At 44.5% G+C, this 16,884-nt stretch overlaps 1 protein-coding gene across 1 annotated transcript in view; it reads right to left on the bottom strand.

Annotated features, from left to right (window-relative positions):
- The window catches only part of mgat5b (alpha-1,6-mannosylglycoprotein 6-beta-N-acetylglucosaminyltransferase B), a gene marked incomplete at both ends in the record, with an annotated part of 105,370 nt that overhangs the window by 41,874 nt on the left and 46,612 nt on the right, over positions 1-16,884 (bottom strand). The window contains one exon of the mRNA XM_080723738.1: positions 14,338-14,507. Within this exon, the coding sequence (XP_080579864.1) occupies positions 14,338-14,507 (170 nt within the window). The remainder of the gene's footprint in view (positions 1-14,337; positions 14,508-16,884) is intronic.

The raw sequence follows: 16,884 nt of genomic DNA, 5'->3' as shown, positions 1-16,884 counted from the left end.
AAATTGTGTTTTGAGGACCGTCAGAGCTCCCAGCGATCCCAAAGCAGAACCAGTCAAGAGTACATAATTCAACACTACCTGTCATGGCTGTCTCAGAGTGGGGAGTCCTCCCAATTTGTCTGCCCAACCCTTTTTGCTCACAGACACACTTGAGAATGCACACACACGCACGCACGCACGCACACACGCGCCCAGTGGTGTAAAGTAACTAAGTATTGTACAATTTTTAGGTTTTTGTACTTCAGTTTTTGTACTTGAGTATTTCCAACTTCCAATGCTTGTACTTCTACTCCACTACATCTCAGATCCAAATATTGTACTTTTACTCCACTAAAAAAAAAATTAAACTTTAGTTACCAGTCACTTTGCAGATATAAATTATGATATATTACAAGCACTTTATCGCGATGCGTTGTGAGCTTGTAGATCTGATATTTTCAACAAAAAAAAATTTACTTTTACTTGTGGTACTTTAAGTACACGTTGATACAAATACTTTCGTACTTTTACTCAAGTACATTTGGAATTCCAGACTTTTACTTGTAACAGAGTATTACTATATCGCAGTATTGATACTTTTACTTAAGTAAAACACGCACACGCACGCACGCACGCACACACACAACACACCACACACCCACACACACACACACACACACACACACACACACACACACACACCCACACACACAGGCATTTGTTGGGATTATGAAAGGTAGAGAGAATAAATGGAGGCAGCGTTGATTATAATAAAGCTCTTATTGTATTGTGTTCCATGTGCATAGACCGCACCTGCAAATTCCGAGTAACACTCTCAGCACGATTAACCTGCATACAAAAGCGGCACTGAAATAAAGGTTGGTGTCATCATTAAGCTACAGCTGTGTGTCCTATTTGCTGTGATATAAAACAGAACGTCTGTTCCATTATCTGCCCGTCTCCATCATCTTCACACCCCTCTTATGATCAGTAAACAACCGACGATAACACAGTTCTCTGCTGTGTTGCCAACGAGGCAATCATCAGCCTGCGGTGAGGCAGGAAATAAATACGGCACACGTTCATTGTGCTGATTGGCCTTCAGAGTGCTTTGTTCTCTCCAGGGCTGGGATTCAAGGTAACACTTTGACAAAAAAAAGAAAAAAATACATAATTATGCAAACACTAACACAAACACGTCTCCATGGAAAATCAAAGTGCTGCCACAATATGAAAACATTTTTATAATTACAAGAGGGGTTTATTTTTCACTCACTCATACAGGTATACACCCAACACAATGTGGTGTGATATAGTCCACAAGACTGTGCAACAACAGAAATACAATGGACAACAAGAAAATAAGAAGAATATCGATATCGGACAGTAATTAAATACAATTAATCAAAGAAATTTGAGAATTAGATGAGATCAGGGGTGAGATGCCGCAGGAACGCAGAGGGACGACGTCCCCTTTCTTTTCAAGCTGCACATACGCGCGCGCCACATACGCGCGCGTGCACGCACGCCGTCAAGATGTGTTGACGCCGCGGTCAACACTTCAATCCCCCTACCTGGCTGCTTTGCATAACAATACTCGGGCAATCGGGCATGCCTAGGGATGGGTATCGTCTGCGATACTTTTAATGGTATCGTTTGCTGACGTCGATACTATCGGGTATCGGTTCACGTAAAAACGAACGATACCTTGTTTCGATACTCTGGAACGCACCCCTGGCCGGTCGCATCTGTAACAGTTGGGCTACTGAGAGTTTAATTACTGCTTTAGTAGGCTACACTTGTTACTGTGGAAAATAGCCGACAATAGCCTATAATGTTTATTATTATGATGATTATCCAACGTCTATACTCTACGCTCCGCCACACTGTGTGATCATCATCATCACCACCTCTGCTCACTAGGGGTGTGAAAGAATATTCTATATTCGAAGATTCGTTCGAATGTTAACAATAAAAGAATATTCGAACGTAAAAAATGGAGCTTCGAATTAATTTATATTTAATTAAAACAAATCTACCGCACTTCTCGCGAGATTCTGGGCGCATGGAACGTTAAAAGGTGGCTGGTCTCGCAAGGCAGAAGTCTCCATTCGCTGCTGCAAAAGTGGGTTGATCTACAAGTCCACAATACGTCGCTGATCCAATACGTTCATTACGTTGTGAGCTTGTACATTAAGGGTGCCTATTTAGCGACACCGTCATACAGCGAAGAATAAACCTCCAGCTGCTTCACTTTCCCTTCACACTGTCACTGGCCGTCACATGTCGGAGTGGAGAGATGCACTCGTCCGCCTCGCAGACAGTGCACAGTGCAGTGCACACACAGTGCTTTTAAACTGGCTCACGTTGATTCAGAATGATTAACGAGTCGAGCTGAAACGGGCGACTCATTTAGTAGTGACGGGAAGGCATACAACAACGAGACTTCTCCACCAAAAACACTATGAAAAAGCATGGATTTCTTCTCTCACCGAGTCAATCTCCCCGCACGCAGCCACGGTAACGGTAAAACTTCCTCCGTCACTCACACTGCTCTTGTACCCAATTTTGTTCAAACCAAAACATAATCCATTGGTGTGATTATAATTGCTCATTTCATGTCGTGGTTGTTCCAACTCAACTCAATCACAGCTGCTCAGTGAGGCACGCTTTGCAAGACGATCCGATTCTGCTCTAACGCAGGCACGTGCACACATACATCAAACGGGGCTTGAGCCCCTGCCCTTTTAACAGAGAATTGTCCACCAAAAGGCCCTTTTAGAAATGTCAGCCCCTGCCTCTCTTAACATTCTTTGCACGTCCCTGACCAACGCGGACCTGCACACAGTAAAAAAAAAAAAAAAAGCGATAGAAGCGACTGTCTAGAATAAACAGCTTCGAAGTGCGAATGCTTCGAATTATTCGATATTTTCGAATATTCGAATTTATTCGAATCAACGGTGGATTTTCGGGCGAATATTCGAATGCTATTTTTGGCACATTTTCACAGCCCTACTGCTCACCGTTAAACTTAAATAAAAAGTATCGAAAAGGGTATCGTATCGATTGCCAGGTATCGAAAAAGGTATCGTATCGATTCAAAGGTGAACGATACCCATCCCTAGGCATGCCTCACCTCCGTCCTCACAGCAGGACGTTGGCCTCGTATTCTCTGCTGTGCTTACTGCCAGTGCCTGAACGTGATTAGCTGCATTAAAAGACCTCGGAGAATAAGGTAAAACTAAGCACATTTAACCAATAGATGGGTCTTGATGCGCATGGGGAACACCAGGAGGGAATACAAGCAAAACAGAAAACGATCGGATTAAAGTGCTTTTTATAAAACAATACGGAAGATACAGGTAATTCTGGTTGAGCGGCACGTATTCTGCCTCCCGTGAGCCTTCAGTAAGCACTTTATTTTTGAGCGGTGGTCACACCGTCTCCTATACGTGGCCGTGTGTGTGTCCGGCCGCCCGGCCGTGTATGTAGCCTCAAGGCTGCAGTACCTTTTCTGACCACACATGTTAAGGGAGGGGCGCTGTTCTCACACACACACACACACACACACACACACACACACACACACACACACACACACACACACACACACACACACACACACACACACACACACACACACACACACACACACACACACACACACACACACACACACACACACACACACACACACACGGGAAGGGTGGGTCAGCATGTGTGGTCAAGTATTATTATTATTATTAACAAACTGAATGTTTTAGGGTCAAATAAATTAGAGTGTGTGAAGAAACTACAGCATTGTAAAGAACACTAACCCCGCTGCACCCACCCAGTAGTGCTGTTGCACAGCCTCCACGACCACCGCTCAGTTCACACGGGTGTGATTTTTAAATCTGAACATTTGTTTAGCATGCCATGGCAAATTGGCTAGTCTGCTCCAAACCAGGTGGAAACATGACGGCCATGTCATACAGTATTCTGTCATACGACCGTCATGTTTCAGGGCTAGACAGTGTACTGTGTGGGCCAGTCTATGTAAAGGTATTTAATATAAAACTAAAAGGAAAATAAAAGCAACAAATGAACAATGTAACTAAATAAGAAATATAATTAGACTTCATTAAAAGAAATCCATCACGTGTGTTGAATACAGTAACAAGCGGCAGGCCGCTTAAGAGGTATGAGTGACTATGCAGAAATATAGTATGAATTACGTCAGCGTGTGCACAAATCTATGCTTGCCCACAAGCCATCAAGGTATTAAATTGGTTTAAATCACAAAGTTCACAAAAAGAAATGTGTTGCAGGCAGTTTTTGAAGGGTATGAAGGGCGATGGAGAGAACTAGACGAGAGAAAATATAGCCCACAGTGATTAAGAGCTTTCTTTTTTTTTCAGAATCGGCTTCATGATAATCCAAATCTGTTTATTGGCTAGATATCTTCATAATGAGGAATCTGGTACACTACTCTGCTCACAAAAAAGAAATAACCATAAAAAAGATAATTGCGACCGAAGGGAACCACTCTAACAGAATGGGTTTGCCGCTCTGACATCAGGCTCTGCCTTCACTGTGATGTCAACAGAATCCCTTTTATGCCCACATATGGAGTTCCCTGATGTCCTCAATATTAATGATGCCCTGTTAGAGAGGTCCATGTGATGCCAGGGGGAACAAATCTCTTGTATGCCCATATATGGAGATATGGAGATCCCTGTGATGCCAGGGGGAACAAATCCCTTGTATGCCCATATATGGAGATCCCTGACGACCACATCCCTGATGTCCACATCCCTGATGTCCACATCACTGTGGCGCGACCTCGTCGCTTGTTGCCCTGAGGCGTCTTACTAGTATATAAGTATAGGGAGGCACAAGTGGAAAGGCCATGGGGTCACCAAAAGCAGTATAGTTTATGCTGCAAACTGATATATTATGTACATTTTGGCCCGTGGGTGACGCTAGTTAGAGTTCTGCCTCTGAAGCCCAGGAGCCTAACATCTCCCTTGGTCCAGCAGGTACGACAAGTTTAACAACTTTAACGGTAAAACTTCCCTACATTGATTTTTCAGATAACTGGACTATTTACAAAGCGAGATCATAAAAGTCGAAGCGGTGCCCACAGCCATGTGAAACTGCAAGAGTTAGCAAAGTACCAAAGTAATGGCCACCTTTCCTAGGAGCTTGATAGAGTTAGAAAATAGACCCTGCTGCCCCTATATTGCCACTCAACAGAATTAAATCACTATGGCTTCAGTAAAAAATCTATCAATTGGATAAAATCCTAACTGTATGGCAGAAAACAGTCTTTTTATGTTAACAGCTCATTTTCATCCCCCCGTTTTAGAACCTGTGGGATCCCGCAAGAGAGTTGTACTAGTACTAATCGACTCAAATGCACATATGTTTGCTGATGATACATACGACCATCACTGCAGTAGCCCAGTCACAAACTAAGGTACATGAATACTTAGCTAACAATATTCAACATTTGGGGGCTCATTTGCAATATCCTCATTGGCCCTTTATTGGTAATCGCTGCCTTAAAGGGGTTATGCCACCTTAAGGGTTACTGTCACCTTAAGAAATTATATTAAAAACAAGTTAATATTTGTTTGATGTCATTGTGGGAATGCACGATAAGCCAATCAAATTAATTAATTGACTGTTACTTACTGTATGTCTGCACAATGTACATTTTCTTCCCATCGCCCGCAGGCTCGCTCTCACAGTCACAGCCCTCACAACTTCTCTGCTCCCACAGGGCTAGCTAGCTGGGCTAGCACTAAAGCTAACCAGCTAAAGACACACATTTATATATGAATCTGTGGCTATAAAAATTATATTTCCGGTGGTTACTGGTTGTTACTTCCCCATTGTTCATGGGAATATGCTTGTTTATGTATATTCATTGAAATGGAAAACACGATGTTTTCACTGAGTTGGGCAGCTGCGCTCGAACTCATCCTCGAACTGCGTGCGGCTGGCCAGTATAGATGTGACGTTCGCGAACGAATCAAGTCTTTTGAACGGCTCTTTGAAATGAACGATATGATTCGGTTCACAGTAGGGAGCCCTTCCTTTCTAATGAACAGTGGTGGGAAAAGTACTCAATTTCAGAGATCCAGCTCACTTCAAATAGCCATAAATCCCATATCTGCTGGCCAGGCTGTCTCCTGTCTGTCTCTCTACTCCTCCGAGTGGAGGGGGCTGCGCAACGGGGGATGGGATCATTTGATTGAGATTTCAGACCGTTTTAAAAAAGACCACGTGACCTACTGTATCCTACTGTATCATACTATTATAATTTCGGGGCGTGGCAGGACCCCTTTAAGTGATTAACACAATATTTGTTGGCCTCTGAAAGTGTTCATCCAGCCTACAGTCTAGCCTTGACCCACCTTGCTACCTGCTGAATATTTTCCCTGCGCTGTCTGAATGAGTGCGGCTAGTTGGAAAAGAAGAGTGTTTGCACTTGGACTCACGTGCCCATGGTCTCACTCTTCCCCTCCTTCCCCCGTCTTTCCCTTTGTCTCTCATACATGAACACACAATTGTGCACGCACTCACAGACATACACACACAATTTGTTTCCCCCACCGCAAGAATACCTGCGCAATAGAAACCTATCGATCTTGCTTTGGCCGCTGAGCAGTCAGCACTGCAAGGCTCTGTGGTTGGTTCCTCTACAGTAGATGGGATAATGAGCATGGAGAGTGTGCCAGCCAGCAGGGTCTGTACGCAGAGGTTTCATCAGTCAAAAAATGAAAGTGCTCGCAGACCACCACTTCAATGCTTTCACAAAGGAAAGAGGCTTTTCACCCATGCAGTGTTTCTCTTCTAGTTCTAAAACGCTGCTGCATTTCACTCTCATTGGACAAACAGATGGCACTCGTCAAGAAGTGCCATCATAGGTTTCCAGGGTGTCACAGCACTAGTACTGTAGGTACACTCGAATGGACCGATATTAATCTTGCAACGAGCAAGACTCTGTGGCGATCTACTGGCCCTACCTAGTGTCGTGGATGTGAATTGACTACTGAAATGTACTCACTTTCATCCACTGTATGGCAATCTTTGGAGAGAAAGTACCATGTTTTTCCCATAACTGCTCCAAAATAGACTGTTTTGCCCCAACTGTGCTTGGCCGTGTGGCATTCAAACTAAGGGTGCATTTTGTGTGTGTGTGTGTGTGTGTGTGTGTGTGTGTGTGTGTGTGTGTGTGTGTGTGTGTGTGTGTGTGTGTGTGTGTGTGTGTCCTAATTCTACTTTTGGTTCAGGTTAAGGATTAGGTTAAGCGGTGTCAAGTAGTTGTGATGTTTATGGTTAGGGAATGGATGTACTGTGTGTGTGTGTGTGTGTGTGCGTGCGCGTGCGTGCACGTGCGTGCGTGCGTGCGTGTGCATGAGAGTATAAACACTTCAAAGTACTGAATATGAGTGGATTTAATCCTGTTTGATGGCATAGAGTGAGGCGGAGTGAATCTGCCACAAACATCCTCAAGGGCCAATGAGGCAGGATGCAAGGCTAAGTGATTACGTGAACCTTGTCAAATCACAGGTCCCACTTGAAACCCCTTCACCACACAAGCAGTGGCTCCAGTTCATACATCATGCATGTGATATGCTCCCGAAATGAACCGCGTATGGAGTGATATATTGTCATCTGTTTAAAGGTGTCACAACATGCTGTTTTTATAAAACATAAAAGTCTTCATCATGGTCCTTCAAACGAGTATTAAAAGATTTTAACTGAAAAATCAACTCCAGTGAACAACTGTATTCTAAGGCCTTTTCAGTTTCTATGAAAAAGTACCTGCGGGTGACATTGTTGAGGGATTTTGCCTGTCAATCGACTCCTCTGCTTTGCCCCCACTGGGGGAGAACGAGAGGGGAGGGGCTGGGGCACATAATACTCACAGAGATTTCTCGCATTTATTGTAAGATAAGTCCAGCAGTGAGGAGAATTGGCTGCAGCAGATGCAGGGGCACGTATGGAGAGGTTGAGGCCTGGAGCCATGAAGCTCACAGAGGGGCTGAAGGGGAAGGCCTCACGGTGAGAACCAAATGAAACAGGCCTCAAGGATAGCATCGACGTGCCAGTATGGAAGATACCTGCGGCAGGCTGGCAGACAGAAATGTGAAGCCCTGCATGCTAATTGACCAGTGGGAGAGATGTCATCTATCTGTTAACAACAAAAGGTTGGGCTCGCCCCTCACGGGCAGTAACAGCTGATGCGTTTTTTTATGCAATTTGAGCATCTTTTATATCCTGTCCTTCCTCTGGGCTATACTTTCTTTGTCGTTTTATTTAGCCGAGCGTCATCTGCCTGTTCCTCTGGCTCCGATAAGTGGCGTTTTGTTGGTGGAAAAGAAAGATCAATTAGAGAAAGAAAGAATAACAGTGAAACAAATGAATGTGATCACGATGGCTGAAGGGCGTCGATAAAAATGCTGTTTTCTCTCATGCTGCCATTTAATAGCTTTGAATTGAATTGAATTGAATTAATAGCTCATCAAAATGTAAACGACACTACAGTAATAATAGGAGGCCAAGTCATTATTCTGCATCAGACAGTGGTGTTACCCACTTAAGCCTATATACTGTGTCACATTGTGAGCTTGGGGATCTGCTATGTTCACTTGTAGAAAATTGTGAAGTTTGTGAAAATGTTTTTCAAATGAAATAAAAAAATAACATGTGAAGAAAACAGACAAACAAAACCTGAAACAGAAGAAAAAGCCTTGCGCCACACTCTCAACTCTCATTCACATTTTTATTATCACCTGTGATTAAGAAGATTTTGATCACCCCATGCGATCAAAATCTATAAACTTCGTTCCCATTTTGTCAAAGTGCTGCTTGCTGCATCAAATTGTGAACATTCGGGGGGTGGGGGCTATTTTTAAACCACCCCTTCCAATTCTCTTCTCAAAGCAGAGACACAAAATCACTTCAATGGAAAGGCTGTAGGGGGAGAGAGAGAGAGAGAGTCACAGAGAGAGAGAGAGAGAGAGAGAGAGAGAGAGAGAGAGAGAGAGAGAGAGAGAGAGAGAGAGAGCGAGCATCATCACTTGCAGGCAGACACATCCTGCAAACTGGCAGTATAATAAGCCTCAGACTATGATTTGTAGAATTTGTGAAGAGAAAATCAGCAGTGCTTTAAACTTGGTTTTGCTTACGTCCCAGAAAGTGTCTGTAGTCTTACATCATCACAGTGCACTGTTCAGGCTAGGACTAGGTCATGGCATTACAGACTGGTTTGATCACAACTGATGCTTGATACAGGCGCGCGTGTATGTGCTAGTTGTGAACTTGTGATACAAACAGGCAGTTTCACCCGGTCACAATGAAGGCTACACTCCGTAGGCCTATGACAGCTGAATGTTGTGTACCGTGGTTGAACCCGAGAGATGTAGTCCTGTGTGTGTGTGTGTGTGTGTGTGTGTGTGTGTGTGTGTGTGTGTGTGTGTGTGTGTGTGTGTGTGTGTGTGTGTGTGTGTGTGTGTGTGTGTGTGTGTGTGTGTGTGTGTGTGTGTGTGTGTGTGTGTCAGAGAAACTTTGAGACATACAGGAGAGAGAGAGAGAGAGAGAGAGAGAGAGAGAGAGAGAGAGAGAGAGAGAGAGAGAGAGAGAGATGGATATGAACTGACTTGGCACATTTCTACACTCCTTCAACCAAAATTGTTTGCCAAATCCTCCCACGCTTGGCCTTCCTATAGCTTTCATTTCTACTGTGTGTGTATTTCTAGTGTGTGTTGCATTCGATGGGTGGACAACAGAGATTCGTCTTCACAAAGCATTGAGAGAGCGAAGCTGGTTGACGGTGGTAGTGGTTGGCAGGCTGTGTGCGCGCGCGTGTGTGTGTGTGTGTGTGTGTGTGTGTGTGTGTGTGTGTGTGTGTGTGTGTGTGTGTGTGTGTGTGTGTGTGTGTGTGTGTGTGTGTGTGTGTGTGTGTGTGAGAGAGAGAGCTTGTTGACAGAACCCTGACAGCCTGCCACTCCCTCCTCTCTCATTTGCTCATGTTTCTCTCTCTCTCTCCCCCTCTCCGTCTCTGTCTCAGTGGTGCTGGTGTGCCATGCTCCGTTGCTGGCTAATTACCCACGTTTCACTGGGAGGAAACCAAGGGAGATCCCCGAGCAGAAGTGACAGCTGTCTGCAGTGCTCCTCTAAGTGTTCTAAGGACAACCTCCTCTCCTCCTATCAGCACGCCGTATCAGAGATGGTATTTCTCACAAAAAAAGTGATGTCACAGCTGCTGCCTCCCTCCCCCCTAAATTAAACCCAATTCCCAACCCAAGAGAGCGGAGAACGGAGAGCGAGCGCGCGAGAGAGAGAGATTTCAACACTTTCAGCCAAGTATTGATTCCACTGGTTCTTCCATACCCAGTGGTGGAAAAAGTACTCAAATGTTTACTCAAGTAAAAGTATCAATATTGCAATATAGAAATACTCTGTTACAAGTACAAGTCCTGAATTCAAAATGTACTTGAGTAAAAGTACAAGTATTGTCATCAAGTACCAAAAGTAAATGTATTTGGTGGATTTCTCTAATTGTTGCTCCTCATCCCAGATTTCCCGACCCCTCCTCACAGCTAAAATGGGGCTTGTGCGACTCTCCCAAAATCACTTATTTCAGTATGAATGAGAAGATAACGTACACTTCTAGCGGAGTAAGCTTCAAGCATAGCATAGTACGCTTCTAGCGTAGTAGAAACGTAGTAGCATAGTAACCGGATACGCGAGAATCTCGCCTAAGCTCTATGGGAACCGTGTACACAGCCTGCTTCTCATCCGGGTCAATATGTGGTGGGCTAACAACCGTCAGTTGGTCTAAGGAAACTATAAATATATGATTCATGAAGAAAAAACTAACTTTGGAGCTGTGAGGAGGGGTCGGGAGATCTCGGATGAGGAGCAACAATGAGAGAAATCCACCAAAATAGGTAGAAACATGTATGAAAAAAGGTACATTTAGGGGGATATGTTTTGGTCTGAATTCCCCCTTTAAGTACAGTACTTAAAGGTAGGGTAAGCGATTTCATTTAATTCAAACCATAACAAATGGTTATGTTCTGATAGTACTAGTTTCTATACTTTAGAGTTTTTGGTCCATATTTGGACTTCAGCCTTATGCCCTGTGAGGAGAAAAAAGCAGTTTCAGTTTTGGTGGAGGAGACAGGTTTTCCTCCAATCAGGATAGAGTGGGCCCTTCCTCCAATCATGGTCGAGTGGGGGTGGGCCTTACGCGCACCAAGGCCCGCCCCCAGTTAAACAACTGGTGTTCATAAAGAATACTCAGACCTGGAGAGCACAGTCCATATGCTTTTCTTTTCCCCTAAAAATACAAATTATTCCAATTAAATGTTAACGTTTTTGGCACCGAATCATGGCAACCGACAACTACAAGAGGCGCAAAATGTGGAATTATTATTTTTTGGCAATGTGTGGGAAGAGAAGGAGACGAAGACCAGTGTCCATATTAATGCAAAAATGAAAAGTACATTTATTCATTTGTAACTCTGAGAATGTAACATTTGTACCCTCTTTATAATATGAAATGGAAATGGAGAGAGAGGGGGTGAGAGATCTAGCCATGGGTCTAAGTGACTACTCGATGAAGCCGGCAGAGAGAGCGCATGTGGCAAATTAGAAGTAATTATGTGAAGCGAGCCAACTTGCTTGGCTTTCCAGCGCAGCTGAGCGCACGGCGCTGGCTAATCTCTCCATCGCAGAAAGGCACTTAAACAGCGATAGCAGGCATGCAGTCCTCATTGGAACCACAGCATCTAGGACAAGCAGAGCAGTGTTTCCAAGATTCTGGGCAGGGGAGATAGTAGGAAATGTAAATAGATACAAGCCTGGGGGGAAATCTGCGGAAGAGCAAACCGCATAACGATCTGTCAACTTAATAGTGAGTGCGAGACAGAGTTAGGGAGAGAGAGAGGGAGATGGAGAGAAATACGTCCTTCTTCTATTCATTAACTGTCGCAGAGCAAAAGGATTTAGGGGTGTTCGGCGTAAGTCATTTACCGGCCAATTTGAGGAGATAGGGTCATAAAAAAGAATGGAATATGTACACTGGGTGCCTTTTTTTCCTTCTTGCTGCCTGCGTACGAGGAGGGAAATGCAGTCCAAGTCTGATAAATCCAATTGGCTTCAATTCCAGCGCTCTATTATATTTCCTCGGAGGCTGAATACTCCATTTCCTGATGAATGGAGACCAGTAAGGGCTTAATGGTGTGCATGGCACATTCATATAGACACGCATATGGCCAGGAAATTTCTGCTCCCACGTGCTCTCTCTGCCGTGACATACAGTATATTCTTAGAATGCATGCATCCACATACACTTGAAGTGTGTTCACGCACGCACATGAACGCATACACACACCCCCACCCAATGCACCAATAAGCCTTGGTACACGTGCTTCTCTGTAACACCTAATTTACATGTAATGCACATTTCTAATGGCGTTCCCAATGGAGAGAAAATGTGGCGACTCAATGCCGTGTTAAGCCAATTAGCAGGGTAAATAATAGCGCAGGCAGCAGAAACAGCCCCAGCGCACACATCTCCCCTGCCTCCTCTTATCAAAGCAGCCTTTCTTCACAGGCTGAGACGTCAGGTCAGAGAGCAGCTCGATTGTCGCCCCTCCACGGCAGTTGTGAACGCAGGCACTCAATTAGAGTCACCGGGTTCTCGGTCAGCCACTGGCATGCAATCACTGAAGAATAGTCTGGACCTAATGTATCAGGTCTCAGGTGGTGGCCATGACCAAAAGAGTAGAACGCTGACAACGGGATGAGTTATGTAGGGCTCCATCCTATCCATCCAACCCTAGCATGCACACAGTTTTAAGTCTCAGACCAATCGATCTGCTCCCTGTCGTCACGTCTGGCTAGCGCGAAAATCAATAGCCCTATCTTTGTCTGACTTGACTGAGTGACTGACTGGAAGGAGGCACTGTGTGCGCAGGGAGGCGCGTGTGCACATGAGGCCACATCTGCAGTGTGTCCGTGCTCACCCATGGGCGTGTGTGCACTTATGTTTGTGATGCCTGGCCTAAAGCTTGTTATCACTGTGGGCGCAGTGAGCTGAAGCAGGGAGAGAGATGCTGTCAAGCCCGGAGGCTCCTGTAGAAGCCCGCCAGGGAGAGAGGGATAGCTTATCTGTGTGTGGCCAAATGTGAGCACGCATGCAGGCTGGAGCTCTCAGGAGGGAGCTCCCCAGCGCCGTTTGCATGCACTGTAGAGTCAGAGCCTGGAGAAGGAACTGATCTCCGAATAGACTACCGTAAAATCCTGAGTGTCCATTTAACGCTAAGATTGTAAAAAAGAAAACGACAACAAAACAGGATGCTCATTGAATGCAGACTTTTTAAAGAAGGACTAAGCAGTCTTTTGTAACTGTATAATACTTGTCCTTTAATGTACAATTGATCTATTTTGTCCTGTATTCAATGAGTTTACCGTCAATTTTTTTACTGTTCTTTGACATTACTCTGAGAGTTCTTAGAGACCCCTAAGAGTCAATTTCTTTACATTTGTAAACTCCCGGAGTCACAAATGGACAAATGAATGAATTTTACAGTGTATATACTGTATACTGTAAAATAAATAGTAGTCTAGAGGCCTCATGTGTTCATAATAGAAAAGCCTAAATGATTCCCACGGTCATGATATAAAGTAACTCAATGATAGAACATTGAACGCTGTGGAAAAAGCCAGCACTTTCTAAACAGGCATCTCCATACAGTAGCTCTCCATGGTGCTGACAGAATAGTCGCTGTGCTGTTGTTTCAGTCAAATCCACAGAGAGAGAAAAAAATATATGCATGGTCGAATCACAACAAACAGCATAACAATATGGTTCACACTCTGACTCAGAACAAAGACAATTCATCCTTTGAAAACCCTAGAATATTTGTGCGTGCGTGCGTGTGCGTGCGTGTGCGTACGTGTGCGTACGTGGGCGTGTGTGTGCGACAACACTGTTGCTGTGTTTCTATTTGGAATTGAGAACCAGGGAAGCTTAATGGTTAGAGAAACAGTCCAGCAATCTGAGCACTGACACCGAATAATACTCGGTCACTCTTGATAAGAGCATTAGCTAATTGATTGATAATTAATTGCGACCGTCAGGTTAAGCCAGCTCATGTCTGTCCGTCCATCCATCTGTCCGTCTGTCACACCAACACACAACACACGCTGCGACAGGAGCGCCCCCAGCTGTAGGCAATCAGCGACGTGCCACACGATAGGTAACGGCGACCTGACTGTCGCTTCTCGGCCCTAGGGGGTTTTACGTGTATAGAGAGACAACGAGGAATGTGTCAAACCACACTACTTTACCCCTGCAGCTCCTTGAGAGAGACGGAGATCTTGAGGTTGTGACCCAGCACGTGGAGAGTGGTGAGGATGTCAGCCCATTGGACCATCTCACCCAGAGGTCCTCCCTTTAGCACCTTGGGACTGAACACATCGCCAGACTCCTCCGTCAGAAAACCCACATGGACCAGAATCTGCATGGATCGGGGAGAAGGGAAAGACAGCATATCAGCATTGAATAAAAAAGCAGCCTTGGGAACCAACGGTTCCAGAGCCCTGTGGCTCATAGTTCAGGAGCCTTTCCCCCGTTTTCTTAGGTGCCGGCTACACAGAGCTGGATATTTCTGAAGCTAGACATTTCTTTGTGCGGTTGGGGCTTGCAGCCACACAAAGCTGGATAATTCGGCCGCAAAACTGGATATTTTTAAAACCGGATAAATAAGTGAAGACATTGAAAAATATCGGATTCACTGGATCTGTGTAGGCACGGAACACGGATATCTCTGAAGCCTTTACTGTGTGTGTGCTTGTCCCCCTAGTGGAGGTCTGGGGACTCCGATTATTTTAGACCTAGATATCTTTGTCGTGTGGACCTAGATATTTTTCTATCTGAAAAACCGGGATATATGAAATATCCAGCTCCGTCTGGCCTAGGCCTCAGTGTGAGGCAGTCTGATACAAGTAGTTCACCCCCTATAGACACAAGCATGTCGCAGGGAGTTCCCCCTCAATCCAACCCTTGATGCACAGTACCAAGCAGGGAGGCATTGGGTAAAAAATGTTTTTGTCTTTGGTATGACTCAACCACGACCTCCTATAGTCTCAGGGCGGACTCTCTAACTGAGCTGGCCTGGAATACAGCTTGATGCATGTATTCACATCACAAAGCTCTGAAAAGTTTATCTTCTTCCAAACATAAATTGCATTACATCGCTGCATAATATTCACACGTGTGTGCATGAAGTCATGACAGTAATAACATTCAAAAAACATATATTTATTATGGGTGAATTAATGTACAGGGGAAAAAGGTGTTAAGGACCTTTACGATTAGTATTGACTATTGTAGTTTTGTAGAGCACTTCTAGAGAACTCCTGCCTTAGAATTAGTGGCTTTAATGAGAACAAGTCATTGTTAACATCGGTCAATGCTTTGATTTCTGAGGTTTAAACAGTCGGTCTCCCCTGGTAAATAAATGTCTATTTGTGAAGGTAATGCTCAATAGTCCACTTAAGTCCACTTTTAGCTCCATCAGAGTGAGATGTTCTGCAAGGATCAGTGATTTTCAGCAATTAATGAGGAGTCACTCTGATGAAGGTGAGAATGTATTCACACCAAAGGAAAGCACAAAGATATTTTCTTCCTCAAGAGTCTCCTGGCATATACAATCAACTGTGCACAGAGTGGAAAAAAGAAATTGACCTGCTGACAGCTAATTGGTATGCATAATGGTACAGGGTGGATTTAATTGCTGATGGGAGAGGATGGAATTTCCAGCCGGTTAAATGTATAATGAAATTAGACTGAGCCTCGGCAGAATACAGCCTTAAACTTTTCCTTCTATTACTTTTGCCTTTATTTTTTCAAAAAACTTCTGGTACAAATCTTCTCTGACACACTCCCCACCATAATGCAATACACATACTCTTGTAGCAGCATTTACGACTAAATAACAGACAAGTCTGCAGTTCTTTTGCATATTGACTGTGATATCAGCAAAGGTCAAGGCCTAAATAAACTTAGACAGAAATGTACAGTTTCACTGTGTTGCTATGCAAGTTTCCTACTCCGGGAACAGGATGAGGCTCACTGACATACAGACATACTGTAGGAAAATATATTTTGTGTACAACAATCTCAGTGTGAACAGGCCCTACAGTGACATGCTTAGAGTGCATGCGTGCGTTCGGGCATGCCTTGCAGCTCGTGCCGGGCGCGTTAACAGCGGGCAACGGTGGGCGAAGGTCGGCCGTATTTTCCGGTCCCATTGACAAATGGGACCGGAAAATACGGCCGACGTTCGCCCACTGTTTGTCAATGGGACCGGGCAAATACTGGTGATAGGAGGCGATGAGGCGATGGTGGAAAAGTGGGCTGAGGAATGTCGCCCAAAAAAACATGAAAATAGTTTTTCTTTTGGGGCGACATCGTCGGTGATAGTGATAGCCAATGAAATTCATGTGTTGCTTTGTTGTTATCAGTTACTATCAAAAACTCCACCGGCTGTCAGTCAGTCCGTCAATCTGTCAGTCTGTCCATCACGTCACGTCACACTTTTGCCCTAATATCTCCGCCACCGTTGCCCCTATCCATGCCAAACTTTGCACACACACTCCTTGGCTGACAAACCACCCCTCATTTATCACATGGCCCTCTTCTAGCGCCAGCATGAGGCCGATTCTTGCTAAACACATTTTTGGACACTGCTCCAACAAATTTTGCCCTAAAATCACGCAAAGCGGTACACATTATGCCTAGACTCAAGTCATCAACATGGATCTGTCCCTTTTAGCACCACCATCAGGGCGATTTTTTCAAACACATTTTTGGACACTGCTTCTACAGATTTT

This window comes from Nannobrachium achirus, assembly GCF_963921795.1.
Source record: "Nannobrachium achirus genome assembly, chromosome: 4".
NCBI lineage: Eukaryota > Metazoa > Chordata > Actinopteri > Myctophiformes > Myctophidae > Nannobrachium > Nannobrachium achirus.
Note: the sequence above shows the minus strand (reverse complement) of the source record. Positions and strands in the feature narration are given on the sequence as shown.